Source organism: Copidosoma floridanum, unplaced genomic scaffold (assembly GCF_036245765.1).
Source record: "Copidosoma floridanum isolate Cflo_tuat_1 unplaced genomic scaffold, Cflo_Japanese_pri ptg000034l, whole genome shotgun sequence".
NCBI lineage: Eukaryota > Metazoa > Arthropoda > Insecta > Hymenoptera > Encyrtidae > Copidosoma > Copidosoma floridanum.
The window spans coordinates 1,581,041-1,607,294 of NW_028321911.1; the positions used below are offsets into that span (position 1 = coordinate 1,581,041).

At 38.2% G+C, this 26,254-nt stretch overlaps 1 protein-coding gene across 1 annotated transcript; it reads left to right on the forward strand.

The window, feature by feature from the left end:
- The first annotated feature begins 20,642 nt into the window (after positions 1–20,642).
- LOC149373237 (uncharacterized) lies at positions 20,643–25,949 on the forward strand. Its single transcript, XM_089597629.1, has 4 exons — positions 20,643–20,745; positions 20,857–24,136; positions 24,194–25,416; positions 25,480–25,949. Exons 1-4 carry the CDS (start codon positions 20,643–20,645, stop codon positions 25,947–25,949), a joined length of 5,076 nt encoding a protein of 1,691 aa, XP_089453755.1.
- Positions 25,950–26,254: the final 305 nt, after the last annotated feature.

Consider the following 26,254-nt stretch of genomic DNA (forward strand, 5'->3'; position numbering starts at 1 on the left):
TTTGGCGATTCTTGGGGTACTTAGGTTTTATTTAAGTAAGACTTAAGCAGTGGTACTTTGGCAGTAATTGGTGGGCACTTGAGCAGTGGAACTTTAGTTGCACTTAAGCAGTGGCACTTGGGTAGTACTTGGGCAGCACTAAAGTAACAACACTCAAGTGGTCCTCCGCTGGATCTAGGGTGGCACTTGGATGGAACTTTAGTGGCAATTGTTGAGTGGTATTTTAGGGGCACTTGGGTGGTACTTTGGCGCCACTAAAGCAGTGGCACTTGGGTGGTACTTCGGCAACACTTGGGCGGTATTTAAGCGGCATTTGGGTGGTACTTGGGGTATGACTTAAGCAGTGGTACTTTGGCAGCACTTGGATGGTACTTGAGCAACTAAACTTCGGTTGCACTTAAACAGTGGTGCTAAGGGGGCCCTTGGGCAACATTTAAGTAGCAGCACTTGGGCAGCACTTCAGTAGCGGCACTTCAGTAGTACTAAAAAGGCAGAACTTGAGTTATACTCCACCAGTTCTTGAGTGGCACTTGGGTAGTACTCTAGTGGCATTTGTGCATTGGTTCTTCGGTGGCACTTAGGCGGTACCTTAACGGCACTTACCCAGTAGTACTTGAGCGGCACTTGGGCGTTACTTTGGCAGTAGTTAAGCACGGTATTTTGGCGGCTTTTGGGTGGCACTTGTGCAGCACTTACGCAGCTGCACTTCGAAGGTACTTTATCAGTATTCAGGCAGTACTTGGATGGCATATTGGCAGTACTTCGGCGGCACTTAAGCAGTGGTACATCGGTGCTTTTAAGCGGTACTTAGTCGCCATTTCTTGAGCGGCATTTCGCCCAAGTACAGCTCCATACCGTCCAAGTGTCTCCCAAGTACTACCACACGAGTGCCCAGAAAATCCTGCCAAGCTAACGCCCAAGTGCAATCACGGTACCACTGCCAAACTACTACTAAAGTTCTGCTACTTAACAAAGTTAACAAAAAAATTGCAGTATGATATACTTTTAAGTGGCACAAGACTTAAACCAGATATATAAATATTAAACTATGATTATTTTAGGCGTTTTCTAATTATTCGGAGTGATACCTGTTTCAGGTGTTACTGATTATACACGTAATAAATAAACACCTATGTAATGTGTGCGATAAACTATATCCGTAAAATGCTTCCTTATTTTTATAGTAACTCCTAGACGTCATTGTCAGCGTATAAAAAAAATCAGGCTGTTACTCCAAATGGTCACATGACGAACGTACGTGACATAACAGAGATATATAAATTTGACATTAGAGACACTAGCTGGTGTGGTATTCGTGATCAGTAAACTTAAAACCATACACGAAAGTACGCACATCTAGCATTGTCCTGCAGCTGTAGGAGATGGCATATATATTGTCTACTCTGGGCTCCAGATACTCCGAAGACACTCGGTGCCGTGGTATTTGTAATAAGCTACCCTAAAAACCCCAGAAGAAATTATCTATATTTGGAATTGTTCTGCAACTCCAGGAGATGACGTAGATACTGTATGCCCTGGTATGGGTTCTAGGTGACTTGGAAACATTCAATGACGAGGTATTTGTGATCGGCATTCCCCAAAACCCCCAAGAAATTACCTATATCTGTCATTGTTTTGCAACTCCAGTAGATGACGTAGATACTATCTACCAAGGCTTCTAGGCAGCTTGGAGACACTTGCTAACGTTGTATTCGTGATTACCAACCTTATGAACTTTCGAAAAACGACAATCACCTCATTTGCTTGATTATTCATTGATTTGTATTGTCATGGCTTTTTGCTTTAAGATCATCTTTAAAACTGATAAATGTAAATTACTGTATCCTATAAAACGGCATTGCCTTATAACAAAGTATGACGAAATACGGCGTAGGTACAGCTTACCTTGTTGATCGATGATTTGGTTATGGTACGACTGCAGCTGGTCTGTCATTATGATTCGATGTTTGGTGTATTATGGATTTTTGAAATTAATTACTTGCAAAAGCCTACTGATTTAAATAGTTATAATAAAGTGAATCCCACGTTTAAATTCAACTTAAAACACGAAAAACACAACCAATTCAATATTCGATAAGTTTTCGTGAAAATCATTTTTTTTTTTTTTTTTACTACGATTGTTGCAGTATCTTTTTATAAACACTCGCCTATAGTTCTAGTCAATTTTAGTTCGTATTTCTACCTCGAAAAGCTTCTCTTTACGAAGGTAGAAGCCATGCTATGCCGTGTCACGACAGGTTAATTAAGAGCTGTAATGGGGACACCTATTCCCTCCCACCAAGCGCATTTCAAGCGTTGAATCAAAGAGAGGGACCACAGGGTGGGAAAGCAAGCGGTTTTTCCACGAACATTTGGCTGAGAGCCAGTTTTTTGAGGAAAAAATATCATCGTCTTAGCAATGATAGTCAATATTGACTTTCTATTTCGTCCAATGATGTTACTATGGGCGAGCGTACTTTATTTTTAAGTTTGTTTTGGTTACTAGCGAAAGGGGAATCGACAAAAAAGTTAGCAAGTGCACTGTCAGATCGGTGCGAATTCTTAGATCGAGAACATCGTCTTGTAAAATAAAATAGTGAAATAAGTATATTTTATTCTAAGAAGTGATATCTTTTATTTTAATATTCGTACAGAATATTTTTGGTGCATCGGCCGGGAATCTTTTTTTTGCGTGTCTGCGCGTTGTGTGTACCATAGGAATAAGATTAGAATCGCCTTCAAACGGACCAGCGGAAAGACGTCTATGTTTAGGATTGAGAGAAAACCATTCTTCAGACTCAGACGCCAAGCATAGCTTTTTCATCAACCTGAACAGATTTGGACCAAGACCGTTTCTGAGATTTGCATCTTTAGAAGGTAAAAATAATGTCGACCACTTTCTTCAACAAAACATCCCAGTAGGGGGGGATTCATGGATCCACAAAATGCCCCTGTACCTTATCGTCTTAATTTACCACCGGAGATGCAATGGTCGGAAGATTTGGAGGCCGGAGGTAGAGATAACCTCCAAGCAGCACACCAATTTCGTGCGCTCGAAGCGGCAAATCTAGAAGCCGAGCTTGCGGTCCCACTACCTTCAGTAGCAGTGATAGCTTGCAATCTAACATCACGTCGCCGTCTAGCAGTGGAGGCCATCGAGCTGGTGGTTCCGCCATCTCCTGCAACAGCGGCGGTTCACAATCGAGCGTCAGGCCGCCGTTCAGCAGTGGAGGCAGTTGAGCTTGCAGCTCCACCACCTGCTGAACCAGTGGCAGCTCGCAATCAAGCTCTGCGCCGTCGTCCAGCAGTGGAGGTAGTTTAGATTGCAGCCCCTCCACCTCCTGCAGCAGTGGCAGCTCGTAATCGAGCGCTGTGCCGTCGTCCAGCAGCCAAGGCAGTTAAGCTTGCAGCCCCACCACTTCCTGAACTAGTGGCAGCTAGCGCTCAACTGCCACATCAATCATCAACAATGACACTTCGTAATAGAAAATTACGTCGTCATCCTAACCTCGTAGCAGAGGACGTCAAGATTGAAGTGCAACACCTAGCGGTAGCAGCAGCTCGCAATCGATTCCGTCAAAGACATCATCTCGCAATGGAGATAGCAGAACAAGATTTTTTCAAAACGAATTCTAATTTGCCCTTAAGCCAAAATGACGTGGATAATTTTGAAAACGAATATTCAGAAATCTCGGATTATGATGAAACTGATACGCGCGAATGTTTTAATGAGCGTCAATTAAATAATCAATGACACAGTACAGCCAACCCCTCTCAGTCAAGCGGTGAAATGAAAGAAAGATTGGCCAGAGCTATAGAAAACACACTTATGACAAATGAAAGATGCTAGTTTACTTTTAAATAACCCTACTTTGGTTAATAGAATGACAGTAAAACCGTTACCAGTCTTCTCCGGAGATCCGCTTGATTGGGTGAAATTCAAACAAGCGTATAACCACTCAAGTGTGCAAAACGATTATTCCGATGCACAAAATGTGCTCAGGCTTTCCGAGGCTTTAAAGGGTAAAGCTAGACATGCAACTAAATCACTTTTTGTGGCCAGAGGAAAAGCAGAAGAAATTTTAAAAACTTTGGAAATGAGATTCGGTAATTCGAGATTAATTTTAGAAAAAACAATAAACGATCTAAAAGAACTAAACACCAAAAACTGATTCACGCAAGCAAAATTTGATTGAGGTTGCAACACATATGAGAAATTCTGTATCAGCGATAAAGTCTTTGGGAAAGATGGGATTTTTGCACAGCTCTGGATTATCAAACGAAATAATAAAGAAATTGCCAGACTCAATGATGAGTGGTTATATTCGGTATGCCACCTTCAAAGACCAAGAAAAGCCTGAGCTAGAAAGACTATCAAACTTTCTTTTTAAAGAAGCTGAGATTGTTTTATCAGCAGGAGTTTTTATGTCTCGCGAATCAAACGCAAAACCATCGGAACGCACACGTCAAAATAGTTGTCATGAAAAAAGTACTTTTTTAATTTCTGAGAACGCTAAAGACGAATTAAAGTTGAAAGATAACAAAAAAAAAATATGCGCATACTGTAAAAGGACAAACCATACGTTAGACGATTGTAGAGAATTTAAAAAAGTTTCCTTAATCGAACGATGGAAATTGGTCAAAAGAAAAAACTTATGTTTCAATTGTCTCAAACGAGACCACACTCGTCAAGAATGTAAAGACAAAAATTGTCAGAAGTGTAGCAAAAATCATCATGAGCTTTTTCATCGAGATCATGATAAAACGGGTAAAGAAGTACCAAAACTGCAGATTTGAGCTTGCAAAAGTTTGCAAGCTCAAATCTGCAGTCGTCGTCAAGTACAGGAAAAGTTTTTTAACAAAGTTCTAGCAATTTAATGAATAAATCAAAATCACAATTAAATTCGAAAATTTTCGCCAGAATAGTCACTTTAATAGTAAAAGGAGAAAAAAATTCCAAAAAAATTAGTGTTTATCTGGACGAAGGCTCCACATCAACAATAATACGAGCCGATGTAATAAAACAAATTGAAGCACAAAGCTCAACTTTCAATATAGCTTTAAACAGTTAACGGGGACTAACTGTAGCATATGAAAAAACATAAATTACTCTGATAAAAAATGAGAATGAATTTTTGTTCAAAAATGTTTTAGTTGTTAAAGAACTTTCGCTCTACTCGTAAGATATTAATGAGCAAATTTCTCATATATACTTAAAAAAGTCAGGAGTTTACATACTCCCATATAATTCGATTCCAGAAATGTTGATAGGACAAGATAACATGTAAACGTAACATGATAACGTAAGATGCAGCGTGAAAAACCAACGGATCCAAAAATGGCTGCGTTGCCATACGCAAGGTTAGCATACAAAGAGATACCGTTTTCTCATTGTGGGTTAGATTTTTTTGGTACTTTTTTTGTCAAGTTCGGTCGAAAGCGCGAAAAAAGATGGGGGGCTCTGTTCACTTGCATGACAACACGAGCCATTCATTTGGAACTAGTACACAGTTTAAACTCTGACTCGGACATTTTGGCTTTTAAAAGATTTATTGCACGTCGAGGAGTTCCTATTGTTATTTATTCACATAATGGAACGAACTTCAAGGGCATGTGTAGTGAGTTAAAAGATTCAGTTATAGAATTACATAAGTCAAAGAAAAATTTTAAAGAATTTTTAGTACGTCAGGGATATTACTGGAAATTTAATTCTCCCTTTGCTCCTCATATGGGGGGAGCATCGGAAAGATTAATTAGGGCTGTAAAGATTAGTATTCACGCGTCATTAAAAGAGCAATCTCCAAACGAGGAAACGATTCTCACAATTTTTTCTGAAGTCGAACATACAGTGAATTCCCGTCTATTAACTCATGTATCATTAGATCCACGAGATAAAGAGGCTCTAACGCCGAATCATTTTTTATTGGGTTCCTCGTCCAGAGAAATACAATTTTGTAAAAACGGTAGCCCGATACCTTTTTCACGAAAGCAATGGAAGATTTGCGAGTTCGTGACCAATCTTTTCTGGAAAAGATGGCTTCATAAATATCTGCCTTCCTTGTTACCAAGAACTACGTGGCATGAGAAAGATGATCCCATAAAAGAAGGAGACGTCGTCTTAATTGACGATGAAAACATCGAAAGGAATTAGTGGAAAAAAAGTCTGATTACGCAGGTTTTTCCTAACTCCCATGAACAAGTTCGAGTAGCAGAGATTAAAACTGCTACAAGAATTTTTAAGCAACCAACAAGAAAGTTAATTCGTTTTGTTAATTTACAAAATTAAATTTTGTATGGAGGGAGAATGTTGCGGTATCATTTTATTAGCACTCACCTATATGTCTTGTCGATTTTAGTATTGATTTCTACCTCGAAAAGCTTCTCTTTACGAAGATAGAAGCCGTGCTAGGCTGTGTCACGACCGGTCGATTAAGGGTCGGATCGGGGACACCTATTCCCTCTCACCGAGCGCATTTCAGGCGTTCGATAAAAGAGGGGGACCACGGGGTGGGAAAGCAAGCGGTTTTCCCATGGACGTCTGGCCGAGAGGCAGTTTTTTGAGGAGAAAATATCATCGTCTTAGTAACAATAGTCAATATTGATTTTCTATTATTTCTAAATATGTTACTATGGGCGAGCGTAATTTGTTTTTTTGTTTTTTTGTTTGTTTTGGTTACTAGCGAAAGGGGAATTGACAAAAAAGTTAGCAAGCGCACTATCAGATCGCTACGAATTTTTAGAGCGAGAACATCGTCTTGTAAGAGAAATAGTGAAATAAATAAATTTTATTGTGAGAAGTGATATCTTTTATTTTAATATTCGTACAGAATAACGATCCTCACATAATTTTCATTCATTCCATTGAAAAGAGCATCTTCAAATTACTTTAATGCCATATTTCTGCTATGGTATTATTGTTTACTCAACTTACAATTTGTTGCCAATCTGAAGCATGTCACCTTATATTTACAATACCAGCACATGAATTGTCTAATGTGGACGGGTAAAAAGAAAAACAAAAGACGCGGCAAAAAACTTTACTTACAAAAACTACTAGCTGAGAAAATTTTTTTAGAAAAAAAATTAGATTTTATTAATAACCAATAACAACATTACTACAATTCTCATAAACTAAACACTTATTGAACAGAAGAGAACAAATTCAGAACACAAGTAGTATGTACGCTTCAGAAAAAATAGAAATCAACGTTCAACGAAATAATTTTAAAATTTAATTAAATACACGATTTGATAAACTGTTTTTGTGGAGAAAGAGTTTCTTAAATTCTCTTCAGAACGTATAAACGCATAAGTAGAAGATCACTCACAACATACACAAATATATAAAAATTAATAATACAGTGTTCAAGCGTTAAATATTGTGCTCCCTCCTATTCTAAAGAGGAAAAAGTGCCAAGGTATATGTCAATACTCTCTCTTAGCTGCGGAAAGAGCCTCTAATTATATATCGCTCACTGGATGATACTCGCGTAGCAATTAAGTATATAGCTGCACATGCTATGTTCAAAATTCTTGCGCCGTGTACTCTTTTCTTAGCTTAAAGCAAAGGATACCATATATGCACGCTTGATTGCACTCTCTTACTTTAGTTTCTGGACATTACACATAGTATAATGATCGTTCCGTTGGCAGGCTTACACCTATAAAAATGTGAAACCGCAATTTTATTATATGTGCATGCGCCAAACAAACATCTACACTTGAAATATATATTTGTTTTACATACGCACCAAGTAAAAAAAAAATTTTTTTTTCTCTATGATCCATAACTCATTGTGTGTAGCACGTCAAATTCATGAGTATTGACTTTATTCATATATGTATGTATTTAGTTATTTCTTTATTCCTTGTGTCTCTTATACTGCATGGCACGGATCTAATAAAAAAAGTTTCTGAAATAAATACGCAAAATAAAATAAAAAATATAATAATAAATTTTTCTCTCTAACGTAATCAAATCCAACTAAAGAAAGAAAATTAGAAAAAATACAGTATAAAAATAAATAAAAAGAAAAAAACACGCACAAAGATAATAGTGAAACGGTGAAAATTGTCAACGAAAACAATCATCCAGCTAATGTCGATATAACAGTCACGAAAGAGCTTATGGAGTCTTTTAACGCCAATTTCTCGTTTTAACATGCAATCAAATCCATTCCTATATTTGATGGAAAAAATATTCCGCTTAAGGAATATATTTGTAGGCAACCAAATCAACGGTAGAAGCGTGAGCATCATGGCCTGAATACATTCCCTCGCCTTGATGCGAAAACTAGTATTTAAGGAATCTCTAAGAATGTAAGCGGATGGTTGAAGCTAAGGGCCAAAGGCCGGCTAACGTACTAATTCACTATGTGGAGGAGACGTACTGACACTGGGACGACGCGTAGATGCCTCGTTTGCCACCACGCCATTGTTGCCATTAGACTCTGTGCCTTCGGGTTTGTTGATGAGGGTCAAACACAAGTAGGTCTATCCCTGGAGAGTCTTTGCCGTCAGACGACAGGTGAATTTCCCCGCAAAATTCAGTCTTATTTATTACCATATTAATAATATTATTTTATAATTTTTTGCAACACGACTAAATTCCGTATTTATCTGCATTTTTATCGTCTCCAACCATTCAACCGCAAATATTAATATGTTAATATATAAAATGTAGTATAATACAAACTTCGCACCATTGCATCAGATAGGTGGGAGGGTTCACGAGGGGAAAGCGAGTGGCGCAAAGACCGAGTGTGCGTGTAGAATAAGAGCTTAGTACATTTTTGAACACGGTAGAGGTAAGTACTGATGCGAAAGTTTTTTCTTGTTATTAGAGTCGAATAAAATACTTAGTAAAATATAAATTGTGGCAACCTCTTTCTTTGTTGTCGATCCTCCTCCCGTCATTTACAATATTCAAGATATTAGGAACGGAGAAAGTTGGATCAGAGATGATCAAAATAATTTATATAAGAAAGCAGTATTGCAAAATCTGCGAAGTGCCGCACGTATAAGCATAAGCGGCCAAGACTTCGAAAACCTCGAGGCAGCTATCATGGAAACACTCAAGTCAATATCATAGAAATCAACAAAATAATAATATAAAACAAAACTATAGGCAAAACGATTTTGATCCACATACCAATGAGAATCCTAAAACTTATTATGCACAACAAAATTCGAATTTCAATTCTAGAAATAACCAATCTGGTAATCAAGGCTGGACAAATAATTATCATAGATACCCCCGAAATAATAATCGTGATAATTACAACAAGCGTTACCAACAAAATTTTTATTCTAATCATCAGAGGCAAAATTTTCAGAATTATCTAATAGTAAGAATTAGTTTAATTAATACCAATTTAACTAAAGGATACGTACTACAAGTTGACTTAGGACGTGATGACGTGTATTCAGGAGAAGGAATAGTAAGAAATGAGAACGGTCAATGTAACATTATGGCGATAAATACCAATGAGGATAATGTTATAATTGAAATAGATCCAAGAGAAATTCTACCCTTCGAATACATTGCATCTGAGTTTGACCCTGATACTAGTAACGAATATAAGAGATCAGTTATCTTAAACAAACAAGATAGAATAAAATACCTAAAAGGACTTATGCGTACCAGTCACTTAAACCTGGAAGAACAAAACTGAATTTATTGATTGTTTTCCCAATTTCCAAAAATCTTTTTGTTACCAAGGGACCCTTTACCCTGACTAATCTTGTTGCACATGAAATCCTGATGGGAAGTAAGATCCCCATTAACACTAAACAATATCGTCACCCACCGGTACATAGAAACATTTTAGAAGAGCACGTAGCAAAAAACTGAACGATGGAATAATTGAGCCCTCGTCATCACCGTATAATTCATCTCTCTGGATTGTTCCAAAAAAACCTGATAGCTATGGAAATCCACGATGAACGGAAGTAATTGATTTCCGAGAACTTAATAAAAAAATTACTGTTGATGCATATCCGTTGCCTAACGTCGCAGATATTATAGACCAGTCGGTAGGATCCGTATATTTTTCAGTTTTTGTTTCAGCAAGTGAATTTCAACAAATTCTTATGGCTGAACATGATAAGTATAAGACAGTATTTACAATACCCCATGGACATTATCTATACAGATGAGTGCCCGAAGACTTGGAAAATGCACCTCCCACATTCAAAAGACTAATGGACCTCATGTTAAGAGGATTATTAAATGTTAAAATGTTAGTGTATTTAGATGATATTATTATTGATGCAAAAAATCTAGTAGACCATGATTGCAAAGTTAGGTTACTTTTCGACCGGTTCAGATCAACACATATGGTACTCCAGCCAGATAAAGTTGAATTTTTGCGAAAAGAAGTAATGTTTCTTAGGCATACAGTAAGTCAACGAGGAATTAAACCAGAGCCTAAAAAGATACAAGCTGTTAGAGAATTTCCCAAACAAAAAACTATAAAAAATATTAGACAGTTCTTAGGACTAGCAGGATACACATCACACGCCAGTGATACGCATACAGAAATTTGCAGCTTTTACGTATAACTCAAGTATACCTGCAGCCACGAATTTTACACCCCATGAACTAGTATTTGGGAGAGTACCAAGGTTGACCTTGAAGATACCTAAGGCAAAAGGTTACGAACCTATTCATTATACTTACAAAATTCTATTAAACGACTTCAAGAAATGCAAACTGCAGCAGGAAATCGACAAATAAAAACGAAAATACAAGCAAAAACAAAGTACATTAAAAAATTAAAGCCTCTAAACATAAAACCAGGAGATTACGTTTGGGTAAAAAAAGATGTACGTTTCCATAAATTTGTTCGCTACTATAATGAGCCCCTCAAAGTAGAAACGATTTTAGAGATAAATAATGTATGACTTGGAAAAAACGATGGTGGAATCATACAGAAGTACACAGATAAATTGAAACTAGTTCCCGAATAATAATATCATTATAAGAATTATATTCTACATGTCTTCTAGAGAAAAAAAAACAACAACAATGCGTATTATATTGGCTATCCCAATGACAATAGTGCTTAAAGGTTTCGGAGATTCAAACCATTCTAATCATGGCAACTGTAACATAGAACCACTGGAAATGAACCCTGGCATGTACTATAAACAAATTGGTATTCTAAAAACTAAAAGAGCTGACTGAAAAATAGTGATATGGTTTGATATTAATAGATTCATATTGGAGCACACGCCTACTCAAGGATTAAATGAAACCTTTCGATATTGTATTGCATAGTTTGGTTATCGTAATTTTACTAACTATATAGAAATGGACCTTTTGAATTTAAAGATAATGTGATTAAAAAATGTTAAAGCAAAGCTCTTGAACATAATAAATACTGTGGGAACCTATGCGGGAAATAACATTATTTCACCTCCCAGCATACGAACAAAAAAACTGACGCCTTTCAGAATTATTGAAAGCATTACTAAAGGACTTTTCAGCTTAGTCACAGAGGACGATTTCAACGTCATGAATACTAAAATCAATAATATACATACCGATCAACATATATATATTAAATTGTATGAACAAAATAGCCATATTTTTGCAGCTGCATTGAAAGAAATATATAGTGCTATGAAACGCCATGAGTATATTTTAAAATAAGTTGTTAATATATTGACTTCAGGACAAGATTTTACTCTTGTACTTTACTTTATCAACTTACCTAAGAAGAACTAAGGCTACCTTAGATCATTTAATTTGTTCCCACGAAGACCTGATTGACATCTTGCATAATTTACATGAGGTATATTACAAGAGATTAAGCACATCCAAAGCTATTTTCTCCAATTATATTTAGAACTATAGTCCAGGACGTAAAGAAACTAGCAGAAAATCTACAATGTGTAGCACCAATCAAAGTTCTTTATGCTGGAAAAATAAGCACTCTAAGCAAATTAGATTTTGTGCATCAAGAAAATAGAACCATGGTAATATTACATTTGGCACTCGTAGATCGAACTCCTTATAATCTTTAAAGACTACATCCAGTCATGATACCCCAACCTGGTCAAAATGGATCTGCCTACATAAAATCATTGTACCCTTATTTAGCAGCAGCAGCAGCAGCAGACCATAATTCGAATTTACGATTAAACGAAGTTGCATTCAACCAATGTGATAAAATGGTACATGGTTATATATGCTCAGTTATGGAACCGTTAAAAGAACCCTTTTCTCTGAACAAACGTGAAATTATTATGCTATTACGACTTGGAGCAGAAGCATTTTAATACTGCAAAGTTATATTTACACCAAAAACAGAAAGTCAATGAATTTACTTATCAGCTCATAATTTATGGTTTTTCTTAACACCTTTATGAAGAATAATTAAGCATTATCTGCCCTTATAAAATAGATTGACAAGAAAGAGTAAAAGGTATAAGTCTTTTACGAATGAATGATGGGTGTACGAGAAAACACACAAACTAACCTTAACAAGTGAACATAAGATCATCACTCAGATACAATATACCTATCAAGTAGAAGTGAACATGAACTTAACTGTATAACACAAACCTTTAAAGGACACTAATACCTTCCATGACACTATAAGGTCGATTCGAGAACCAAACTTTAATGAACAAGCATAAACAGGTGAAGAATTAAATGTACAAAATAAAATAAATCAGATGGAGAAAATGCGAACCCGAAAGTTGGAGGAGAAAAAACTTCTCTTTTTATTTTAATACGTAACGTCATTGAAGCTAATATTACTTTAATTATAATAGCAATACTCATTAGCAAAGCAAGAAGCTGTTGCCAGAACACTATGAAAGGAAGTATCTCGGAAAAATTTGTAAAACGCACCATCAATCCACTGAACGCAGAACCCCGAGTAACCATAAAACAAGAAGCGAAAGAACACGAACCAACTGAACTTTATGTCATAATTCACGAAAAACAAAAACCACCTAAATCATCTAAAACTAGACCTATAATGAAGATACGGAGTTGGATACTTCCACTCCATATACCGTAAAAGTTAGAAATAGACTCATAAATATACCAAACATTGATCTAAAAAGACTTATGTTTCTTCTACCATGGGGTATGACAGAATCGAAAAGGGAAAGAGATTTCTTTCATTATTTCTCTCAACTTGGTACCTTAGAATATTGTTCTCCCGTTAGAAATTGGCGGAGAAGATTATATTATCCAAAGGATATATGAAATACATCGATCCTGAAAGCGCTATTCTAGCGTTGAAGAACGATGAACCCAAGTATTGCACGAGATACCCCAAACCAATTAAAAGGAGTACAAAACACAAAATGAACAAGAAATTGACTCTTCTTTTATGTCAACAAAAAGTTGATTTAATGACATATCAAAACCATGTCACTACATGCAGAAGACAACGATGTACACAAACTTAAGAAACAAAGCCAACCTTTGCCAAAATCGTTGATTTACGACGTAAAATCAACAGTAGCAGAAAATGAGCCCAATAATTAAACCCTATTATTCAACTTTTATCACAGTTGCATGTTACTCTATTGTAAAATTTTTTTAATTCTAAGCCTCAGCATGTAATAAAATAACTTATTCCATTGTATTATGAATCCGCAAATATTTTGACATAGCATGATAAGTACTGATTGTATTCATCGATATATTCCCTGCCCATCATTTAACAGTTTCGTAAACAATATTTCTTTTTCATATTTACATTCCACATATGACCTACGAATTACAGTTATTAACAGCACTAAATAAACTACGACAGTACTCATACATGTACGGTATCAATCAATAATCATCATAACACCTATCATACTTACATTTACAGATTACATAAAATAGCCAAGATAATGGATACCTTTGCCAGTGGACGTTCCCTAAACCTTATGATAAAGGGCCCTATAAACAAACTAGAACTAAAACAGTTCCAACAACGATACGGCACAGTTCAAGCTTTACAAGAGCAGCCTTGTGTTGCTCCAGACACAAGCTACGAGGCCGTATACTGTACACCATCAGAGGTCACTAATGCAGCTACATCATTGATGATGGGTCCCCAATTGATACCGATTGATACCACAAGAGAAGAGATGCCAATATTAGTATGTGTTAAAACGTTTGCGAATGAAACACTTTGCAATGTACCTACGACAGAACAAACGTCAATTAAGCGACAGCCACCTAAATCTACACCACTATACTCTTGTACGAGTAAAACGTACAAATAGAAAAATTCGTGTCCTAATTGAGAAACATTATATTACTAAATATCTGACGGAGTTCTTCGAATTTACGTACGGTATATAAGATATTTATTTTTCCAACAAACCTCAAGACGGGAAAAGTATTGTACCTGTTCATTTCAAATATGATACAGCAGATGAAGCTGAGGCAATGCAAAAAATAATTATACCTTGAATTACAACCCAACAAAAGGAGCCTAACGCCATCGCCAACACAACAACAACCACAACTACAGCGAATACTCCACAAGTTGTAGACACTTCAAGCAGTACGACTGGAAAATTACCACCAAGGCTGATGATGAAAGTACCGGTCATAATTACGACTGACGAGTGTACCAAATATCTGATGACTTTTGGCCCACTCAATAATATTAGCTATATGAAACTCCAAGCCATGAGGGATAAACTCAAAGCCATCAGAGTGTGTAACGAACTTCAAAATCAAAGAGTTCGGTATGCTAACAGTGAACGGACACGTAACCAAGAACGAAGCACAGCAATACATACACCATGCGGAAATCATGTATGTAAATGTGATTTACAATGCATAGTATATTGAACACAATCCAAATTAACATGGAAATGGAATACAATACTTATAATAAGAATGTCCACCTCGTCGAATATGACTGGCACCACAACCTGTGTTGTAGAATAGGGCACAACACTAATCTCGAACGTTTACGCGAATTAACCTTGAGAAGTAACGCAAATAAGAACACATCAGGGGAAAAAAAAAAAATGACAAAGGTAGAAAAAAAAAAAAAATCGAACCTTCCTTCGTATGAAAGTATGAAGATACTTTAACTCACATAACTATCATCAAACGTACGACAATCATTTCATCATTTAATGTCTAAACCATCAATCCAATACGAATCTTATTTCCAAAAAAAAAAAAACGGAAGAAGAACCCATGAACATATAAATTTATTGTAATACTTTTTTTTTATTATCCTAATACGTATATTAAAGATTATTGCCAATAAATTTCTACTTCTAAGGTTAACATAACATAATAAAATGTAAGAAACGTCAGAAATCCATGAGAATATCACAGTTCCTTACATTTTCTTACGTGTTCTTGCGTGTCACGGTATATTATGACACATGTTTACTTTTTCTTACATTTTGTTACGTTTTCAAATTTCCGCTGGGGTACATTGACACATATTTTAGAAAGCCTAATACTCTTTTTTTTTCTTTTCCCGATGTATAAATCAATAGTTGGACAGTCTTCTAGTCCCGCAGCCTGTCAGGGAGCGTGAGACCGAAATCCACAAACATCCAGTATTTACCGGATGATAAAGTTAAATAATTACGATTAATTATTTAACATAATCTACGTAATATCTTTTATTTACGAGGACTAAGAGCCTTACTTTGTAACTAATGACTGATGCATGTATACATTACGGCTTTATGTATATATTACGGTACCAATAAAAACTTTTTACTGATATATTTCCATCTGCTTTGACCAGTCTTCCATAAACATGTAAAGAATTTCTGGATGGTAAAAGACACAAATCTTGATATTGAATTGAAATACGAATTTATTCGCTGTTACCATATGTTGACGATGCATACGGCTGATGAGCATGAATGATTAATCTCATAGTGCGCAATAAATTTATCGAATATGCAAGCCCGCTACATCAAATTTTTGACCTACGGGAAAGAATATAAATGGGCCCCTTTGAGAAAAATGGAATTATATATACAAAGGAGAATTTGATACTTTTGAACTAGAAAGGGGGAAAATGCATTTTGCACCCGGCCTGTTCATGGATAATCTATTCGGAAATAAATCTCAGAACATCCTGGTGTATTGCTTAAGTCTCATCATGCACGCGAAGACCGTGGAATGCGCTCGTATACTCTACTATATGTAGCTGTAAGGGAGCAGATCACATCAATTTTAGTTTAAACGAGTCGCGGTAAAGTAGACGTAATGTGTGTACAACATTTTTCAAACGATATAAAAAAATACGATTCTTGTAGTATAAGGGAAAGTGCATCCATCAAATGCATTTCCCTTGTTACATTGTTTCTTCAACAAAATTTTGAAAACGTTATTAATGTGCCTACTCTACAGTGACTCGTTTAGACCTATACTTTTACATAGGTTTCAGTATTGATAAGATAGTAAGATACACCAGTGCAGCTCCACCAGTTGGATTAACACAACACAAATGACAAATTTCCGGAGTGTTACGAATACCGAGATACATACACTTTAAAATACTAGTTAAGTAGTCCTACGACCTACGACAACGCCATGCAAGAGCGTAGCGTTTGCGAGCGAAGGCATTATGTGATCAGGCCTATTCTTCATTAGTTTTAAATCAATCTCCCACCGATACTATGACTAAGAGTCTTAATATTTTTAAAAATGAGCTCACATAAAGTTGAAAGTACTTACAACTGCCCTCAGACGTCTATGTACAGGTACCCTGACCCGAATAACCTGAACTGATGGCTTGGTTCAGGTAAGCAAACTTAATATTGCCTTCAGCTCTGGCAGTCTGTTTTGCTTGAATTAGTGTTGTAAAGCCGTTATTCTGACGGACCGATTTTGGTCCCCAGGCCGTAAAATGACCGTCCGACAACCAACTTAAAATTTGTGACGAGCGTCCTTTTTGGGCAGTCCCATGGTGCGTGTTAGAAGCCACGGTTATATGGAGCGGAAATTGCCAGTGGAACGTCACAGCGGAATCATTTGAGCCCCTGAATGTGAGAGAGAGGTCTATAGCCAGCGAAACGTCCCAAACCTCTCTCTCACTTTTGTGGGCTCAAATAGTTTCGCTGTGACGTTCTACTGGCAATTTCCACCCCATCTAACCGTGGCCTAAGTGATTAAGTCATAAGTCTTCTCCAAGGTTAGTACAAAAAATAAAAAAAGTCTGTTAAAACAGAGATCGAGGTTAGGTTGTTTTATACACAAAGAGATTTTTTTCCACTTAAGATACACATGATTTTTGACTCGAGTTAGAAAACAATTAATTAAACATGACATACCGCCTTTACTCCTACCTAGTTTACGACCAAATACATCAACACTCATTGTGATACTGAAATAAAATTACTGCTCACCTTAATATATATACCCTGCCTCACGTAGCTCTTCAATAATTGATATTATTTCATTGTCATGACTTGGATTTCCTGCCGATCTTTCAGCTGTGAGTAATCGTAAACGATCCACAAGCTCGTTGGGATTGTCCCAGTGCACGTAATCTACATGATGTGTTTTTCGGGCGATTTTGTATTGTGGTAATAATCATCCTCCAGTTTTACTTGGAACGCCATCGAACATAGGAGCAATAATTTAATTAAATTTATGACTATTATGTTGCCTAATAGGTTCATTTTTATCAAATTGTATTCTATGAACACTCGAAATTTTTAAAAGCATATAATATTTTGCATATCCTCTTCCTGAAGAGGTGTGAGTAAAGGGGGTGTGCGAAACAAAAACGAGTACTTTAAATTAAGACAAAAAGTTTATTTAATTTGACTGCCAACCGACGTAAAACACAACTGACTTGATACAGTTTACAGACTTATTACTGACAAAATGGACAAAGATAATAAAGCTAGAGCCGACGAGAGGTGTAGAAGGCACGGTGGTTTACACTGTACTGACTATAGGGTCCGCAAGTATCACCTTGCCTGAGGCGCTGTCTTACACACTATATATACTGCCTATTAAAAAGTCGTACATGCCAACACTTCCTCCCGACTTAAGATAGCTAAGTATATTAAACAAAAATTATAATTTAAAATAGATACAAAGAACAATTGTTTTTTTTTTTTTTTTTTTTTAAATAGATAAATAAATGTGTGTTCTTGACTCGGCTCCACGGCTCTGAGAATGCACCCAAGTAGTCCATGAGTCGGTCCATGACTCCTTTATCGCCTATCTGAAACAGAGACAACTTATTAGTTACCAGTCAGAGTCGCAGAAGCTGTTCGCGATTCTGCTAGCAAATTTTTCATGAAGCTCGATCCGTAGAGGTTTTGTGAATATATCGGCCATCTGTTCTTTAGTATTCAGACATCTGACGTTTACTCTACCATAATTTACACATTCTTTAACATAATGCTCATGAAATTCTGTCATATGTCTTAATTTACCACTGCCTATAATTTTAGCATTTTGCTCAGCTGCTTTATTGTCGCACCATACATCTGCCGGACACAAAATATTATTCAGTATGATTTTAATCGAATTATCAACTGCCATCAGTTCTCTATATGCTTCACTCAGTGACACATACTCTGCCTGACATGTTGACAAAGACACATACGTTTGTTTGTGAGTTCTCCATGCCACTGAGTCTCCAAAGATTTTAATCACGTAACCACTTGTGGTTAGAAACCCTTTACAGTCGCCAAAACTGGCATCGGAGAATGCTTCCAGCCCTTACTGCCTTCCACAATATCTTAGGCCATAAGATTTGGTCCCTGCCAGATACCAAAACACTCTTTTAACCATATTCCAGTCTTCGTTAGTTGGACTGATTTGATGCCTGCTCAGCACATTAACTGCATAGCTTATATCCAGACGTACAGTATTGGCAGCATATAATAAGCTCCCAACAGCCTCCCGGTAGGGAACGCTTTCAGTTGATCTGGACTCATTCAAGTTAATCTGCCTTTCTGATTGCTCTCTTTGTTTTCTTTGTTGATTTAACACGTGACCTGTGACCATAGGAGTTTTCACTGGCTTAGAATCATCAAACCCAAACTTTTTAAGTATCTTATTTATGTAATTGGTCTGAGTTAAAGTTAGAACTTGGTTTTCTCTGTCTCTTCTGACTTCAATGCCTAAAAACGATTAAACTTCTCCTAGGTCAGTCATTTCAAAGTCACTTTGCAGTCTTTCTTTTACAGACTTCAATTTGCCAGTATCATTACTTGCTATAAGCATGTCATCAACAAAGAAAACCAACATCAGAATTTTATCTGCCTCATGACAAGTAAACAGGCAAGGTTTCAAGATGTGAGATCTTAGACCTATTTTCGTTGCTGCCTCCGAGAATCTTTCATGCCATTTTTTCGTACTGACTTTAAGGCCGTATAGGGCTCTCTGAAGCTTGCATACCTTGCTCTGTTTTTCCAGATCGGAGCAGACCAAACCTTCTGGTAACTCCATATATATCTCATCGTCAAGAGTACCATTTAAAAATGCCGTTTTAACGTCAAGCTGACATGTATCCAAATTTAATTTATTGATTACAGCCAAACCAGTTCTTATTAAAGTCAGTCTTGACACCGGGGCGTAAGTCTCCGTAAGATCATTGTTTCAAAGTGTGTGTATGTACTACAGATGGCAGCATGCGCCTCTAACTACTGTCGGTATGTTGGGGATCGGGTGTAAGGAAAGGATATACCTATAGATCGAGTAGTCTGCGCTGATGCTCGTTTTATGCATGTGTGCGTGCGTTTTTGTTTGTCTGCTCGCGGCGGTTGATAGCGTCCTTTTTTCTCTCTCTCTCCTGCGTCTGTACTTTGACGCTTTGTTCGCACGAGATGAGCTCGCTGATTCTCTTCGCTCAGACCTGTTGAGCTGTTCGCACGTTCGTGAAATGAAAACGCACGTGCATCTTGTCGACGACAGTGTGTTTGTGTGTGTGATTCTCAATATGAGGTAGATACCTAAAGTGTTTAATGCCCCTCTTCACGTTCTTTGTAAAGTAGTGTGCTCAATATTGACCTGATTAAATAAATACGTTTTATAAGTTTATACACACATCAAGATTTCCTTTGTGCACTGCCCACTAGTACCTAGTGGCCTACCTCTCCAAGACATTCAATCCCAAACAAGTGGCGATCCTGCCAGGATTGCAGTGCATAAGGCTTCAAGGACTAACTTGTAGGTATCAGAGTAAGCAAGTGTCAGCCGCCTCCCAGAGACAGTGGTTAAAGGGAGCTACATTGTCGTCTCGTCTTCTCAGAGGTCGGTGCATTGCCGACGTTGAGGCATTCAAGGTCAAAGGGCGGAGTTAGTCAAAATAACTCGCCTTTCTCATCGTTTCTCTCTCACACTCTCTCTCTCGGGAGTGTATACACCCATAGATGTCCGTTTTTGCTGTAGGTGAACGCTTCCAGAACATTCCTTTGTTTCACGTCGCCATCTTGTCCAGCCGCCGTGTATAAAATCGCAAGATAGTTCGAGAACTTTCATCGATAAAGCAGTATACATATATACATATTAAAACACGTGCGTGCGTAGTTTTTTTCATTGTGCTTTGTTAACATCGACTATTTCCAATTGCGTGTGCGGCAATTGTCCGTTCACTGGCTCAGTTAGTGCTTTTCGAAAACGCGAAAGTTGTTGTGTGCAAATTCGTGAGTTTTGAGTCTTATTCATAATGACTGAACAAGAAGTCCAAAAAGTGCAAGTGCGGCTTGAAGCTTTATATAGAGACCAAGACGTCGCTATAGCAACGTTACAGCGTGCGATCGCTTACGCTCGTATGCTGGATCCAGACCATTGAATTGTGCCGATTCTACATAATCGAGCAGAACATGTTAGCAAAAGCTGGGACGAATGCACTGCTCTCAACAAAGAAATTTAAGCACTAGCTTCTCGAGTTGATCAACAGCAGAGAAGTTATTTCAAGGAACGCAAGTTCGAATCCATCGAAGTCGAATATCTCAACATCAAGGACCAGCTGGCTATCTGGTGGCATGCTGCATCAGCCCAGCCGATGATTCCTGCCAACCACCATCAGATCGCCAACAGAGGGTCACCTTCAGCAGATGTCAACGTTCGACTACCGCAGCTGAGCATTCCTAATTTTTCTGGTAAATTCACGGAATGGGCTGCATTTCGAGACTCTTTTGAAGCTCTGGTGAAATCTAATTCAGTTTTAAGGGATATTGAAAAATTGCATTATCTTAAAGCATGCGTAAAGGGGGAAGCGAATGAAATGATATGTAATGTTCAACTTTTGGATGGGAATTTTAATAATGCATGGGATTTGCTTGAGAATCGCTATTCAAATAAGCGTGCCACGACAAATGCGCATCTTTCTGAAATCTTTAAATTCGAACCTCTAAAAAAGGAATCTGCGTTAAATCTCCTTAATTTACGAAATGTTGTTAAACGTAACTTATCCGCGCTTCAAAATTTAGGTTGTCCCACAGAACATTATAGCGCCATTCTCATTCATTTATTAACCGAAAAGCTTGATTCGAAAACTCAGCGAGATTGGGAGGTGAGAATTGCTTCTACCTCAGACAACCCTACATATGATATATTTGATGAATTTTTAGTTGAAAGAATGCGGGTATTAGAATCTCTCAATCAATCTGAGTCATCGAACAAATCAATGAACTCTCAATCAAGCCCAGGCAGCGTGCAGTCACAGGCCAAATTCAAAAACAATAAGCAAAAGACACTAGCTGCAAATTCTTATCTTGTATCAGAACCGAATGGTCAATGCCATGTTTGTAGTCAAGATCATAAAATTTATCAATGTCCAAAATTCAAAGAAGTGCCTGTGACTGAACGTTATGACTATGTGCGATCCCTCCAACTCTGTTCGAATTGTCTAGCGAAAGGACATAAAAATAAGGAATGTGGGAGCAAAGTATTGTGTAGAAAGTGCAATAAAAACCACCACACAATGCTTCATCGTGATTCCACGGTCGATGGTAAGGGGCAGAATGAGCAAGAGTCAGGTACCCAGGTCTTTTCTAACTTTGTTCAAACCTCTATGCTTTCTCTTCCGCCGTTAAGGTTTAGTAAAACTCTTCTTGCTACTGCAAAGGTGTGGCTTACTGCTGACACCGGTCGGAAAATTCAAGTTCGCACTTTACTCGAGCAAGGTTCAACGTGTTCCTTCGTCTCAGAAAAGGCTGCATCACTTCTCAGTGCAAAACGGCTTAAGGTGACTGTGAGTTTGGAGGAGCTGGGTGGTGTCTCGACAGGGTCTTCACGTAGCGCCATGAACCTGACTCTTTGTAATCAAACAAGCACTGCTGCCTTCAAAACTCAAGCGCTGATCATTCCTAAAATTTCTGCTTATGTACCGGATAAACGTATATCTCTTTCAAATTATGCTCACTTGACTAACCTCCCTCTCGCTGACGATCCCAATGATGGTAGCGACATTCATTTTCTCATAGGTGTCGATTTTTATGGTTCTATCTTATTTAATAATATTAAAAAAGGAAAATTAAATGAGCCGGTTGCTCAAGAGACTGTTTTAGGTTGGGTGGTCTTTGGTAAGACAAATCCCTCGAACAATTTTCATAAGCAGACTATGCAGGTGATGCACTCAGCGGTGCTCGAAAACTTGAATACTTCTATTCGGCAGTTTTGGGAATCCGAGAGTGTACCCTTGAAATCGATTATGTCTCCAGAGGACGAGCTTTGCGAGTCTGATTTCGTTGAAATCCACTCACGACATCGAGATGGTAGGTACGTTGTTTGTATTCCTTTTCGCTCACAACCCCCTATTCAAATAGGGGAGTCTCGTTATATCGCAGAGCGTCTTCTTATCAGGAGTGAGTCCAAGCTGAACAAAAATTCAGTCCACAAACAAATGTACTCTGAATTTATGCAAGAGTATGAATCGTTAGGCCATATGAGTGTGGCAAAGCAAAATGACTTACAAATTACTCCCATTGTATATCTTCCTCACCACTCAGTGTTCCGAGATCAGAGTCAGACGACAAAGTTAAGAGTAGTTTTTAATGCTTCTTGTAAGACTTCTAATGGTACTTCATTAAATGATCATACTCTAAAGGGACCTAAGCTTCAATCAGATCTTTATGTCGTCATCTCACAATGGCGTTCATATCCTATAGTCTTCACAGCAGATACAACAAGAATGTATCGTCAGATTCTCGTCGATTCTCGTGATAGACATTTTCAACATATTCTGTGGCGCTCAAACACGGATCAGCCGGTACAAGACTACCAATTAAATACAGTTACATACGGAACTCGTTCAGCTCCCTATCTCGCTCTTAGAGTAATCAAACAGTTAGTTCAGGATGAAGGCTCGGAATTTCCTGATGCGTCAACAGTACTTAGTCGTGACACGTTCGTTGATGATATGCTCTTTGACGCTCATGACGATTCTTCTGCACTTCGAATTCGGGATAAGGTAATTGAGCTCTTAAGTCGCGCGCAACTTGAGTTAAGGAAATGGGCGAGTAACCAGCCTAATTTAATCAGTGACATTGATCCAACAAATCATAGCCTTGTGTGGGATTCTCTATCACACGATGACTCGGGCGTCAAGGTTCTAGGGATTCAATGGGATCCGGATCAGGATACTTTTCGGTTTGATGTTCATCTCGGCACTCCTAATTCGTTATCTAAACGGGTAGCGTTATCTTTTCTTTCGCAATTGTTCGATCCGTTAGGTTGGATCTCCCCAGTCATAATAAAGGGGAAGATCATGATGCAAAAGCTTTGGCTCGGAGATTATCACTGGGATGATGATTTACCCTCTGATCTAACCTCCGAGTGGCGAGGTTATTTTCATTCTTTAAATGACCTATCCCAAGTTCGTCTTCCTCGATGGAATCACTACGACCCCATGAATTCAAGCTCGCAACTTCATGGATTTTGTGATGCATCAAATCACGCCTATGGTGCCGTGGTGTATCTCCGAACTGTAGATTCAAAAGGTCGTACAACTGTCTCCTTGATCATGGGAAAAACCAAAGTTGCGCCTCTTAAGCAGCTTAACATCCATCGCTTGGGACTCCAAGCTGCACTGTTGCTTGCTCAGCTTATCAAGGCTCTAAGAGAGGTCCGTATCTTCCAGGACGTCCCAGTTCAATGTTGGACTGACTCAAGCATCACGTTGTCTTGGCTGAGTAAACATGCTTCTACATGGAAACTGTTCGTCTCGAATCGGGTAGCAGAAGTTCACGAGCTGCTCCCTAATCATAAATGAAGGCATGTACCAACTGACAGCAACCCAGCCGATCTAGCTTCACGAGGAGTCGAAGCTGCAACTTTGGTGGGATGTGATTTGTGGTGGACTGGTCCTAATTGGCTTAGCCTAACCTCTGATGCTTGGCCCAACACTTTTCGTGACCTTTCGACGGAAGCAAATAGTGAAGCAAAGGCTGTGACTCATCATGCAACTCGGCATCAAGAATTGCCATTAGAACGAATTGCCTCAAAATTCTCTTCATGGGAAAAGGCGGTTCGAGTTACTGCTTATCTACTACGGTACATCAAAAACTTGAAGTCTAGATTGACTCATAATCAGTCAGTTATCAATCAAAATTTTTCTATCGAGTTAAATCTTACCGCACAAGAGTTATTCAATGCAAAGGTGGCGTTATTTAGACATGTGCAAGAAGAAACGTTAGCCTCTGAAATTCATAACGTAAAAGGTGGACAGTGTGTGTCTTCTAAAAGCAAGGTCTGTTCATTAAATCCGTTCTGTGATAATAATACCGGATTGCTCCGTGTTGGGGGACGATTGAGTCAGTCTCAGTTGCCATATGACTCTCAACATCCAATCATTCTTTTGGCACATCCTCTGGTATCTGCCTTGATTCGATCCACGCATATTCGCTGTCTGCATGGAGGTATGAAATTGACTCTAAGTACCCTCCGTCAAACTGTCTGGATTGTGAACCCACGTCCACTGATTAAATCGATTCTATACAATTGCCTGATATGCAGTAAAGTTAAAGCTAAACTTTCAATACAATTGATGTCAGACTTGCCCAAATCTCGAGTAAATCCTCCTGATCGTGCGTTTATTCAGTGCGGTGTCGATTATGCAGGTCCTCTTCAGGTTCACATGACGGGTGGTCGAGGTCACAAATCTCATCCGTGCTATATAGCAGTGTTCATTTGCTTATTCGTTAAAGCTATTTATTTAGAAGTTGTATCAGATTATTCCTCTGCGGCGTTCATTGTTGCATACAAACGCTTCGTCGTACGGCGTGGCATTCCTCGGGTTATGCACAGTGATCGTGGCACAAATTTTCAAGGAGCCGATCAAATTCTGAAAGAGGAGTTTCTTAAAGTCACTTCTGGCTCTTTTTTTCAATCACTTCTCAGTCATGATAACGTAACATGGCAGTTTATCCCACCTGCTGCTCCTCATTTTGGCGGGCTGTGGGAAGCCGGGGTCAAAAGTGTAAAAAATCATCTCAAACGTATACTTCTAGACCAAACCCCTACATACGAAGGTCTAACTACTATCTTGTGTTAAATCAAAGCGATTCTTAACTCCAGACCTCTCGAACCTTTGAACGACAACATAGATGATCTCCACCCTCTTACTCCCAGACACTTCTTAATAGGTGGTCCGTTAAATGCGGTACCTCAGTGTTCCTTAACTGACATAAGCCAAAATCGACTGTCTCAATGGCAACGCCAGCAACAGTTTGTCGAAACCTTTTGGAAACATTGGTCCCAAGACTATCTCCAGTCCTTACAACATCGCACCAAATGGCGTCTCCCCCAAATTAAGATAAAGGTAGGGCATATGGTCTTGCTCAGGAAGCCTAACTTGCCTCCGGCCAAATGGAATCTAGCGCGAGTAATTGAATGCTATCCAGGCCCTGATGGCCATGTGCGCGTCGTTAAACTAAAAACTGCTACGTCTGATTATACTCCTCCGATAACAGAAATTGCTTTGCTTCCAATCGATCTCGATGATCCAAATGTAACTACGACATTAGAATAAGGTAAGCGCAAAGTAAAAATGTTCCAATTGCTCTACCGTTGATTTCAATGTAACTATAATTAAAATTGTTTCAATGTTTGCCAAAGAGCGTAGATTTAAGAAAATTTCAAGCACACTACTTAGGCTAACTCGCGATCAAAAACATTTGTTGAAATCCAATATTTCAAGGCGGGCGGCTTGTTTCAAAGTGTGTGTATGTACTACGTGTTCATGCCAGCCTACAGATGGCAGCATGCGCCTCTAACTACTGTCGGTATGTTGGGGATCGGGTGTAAGGAAAGGGTATACCTATAGATCGAGTAGTC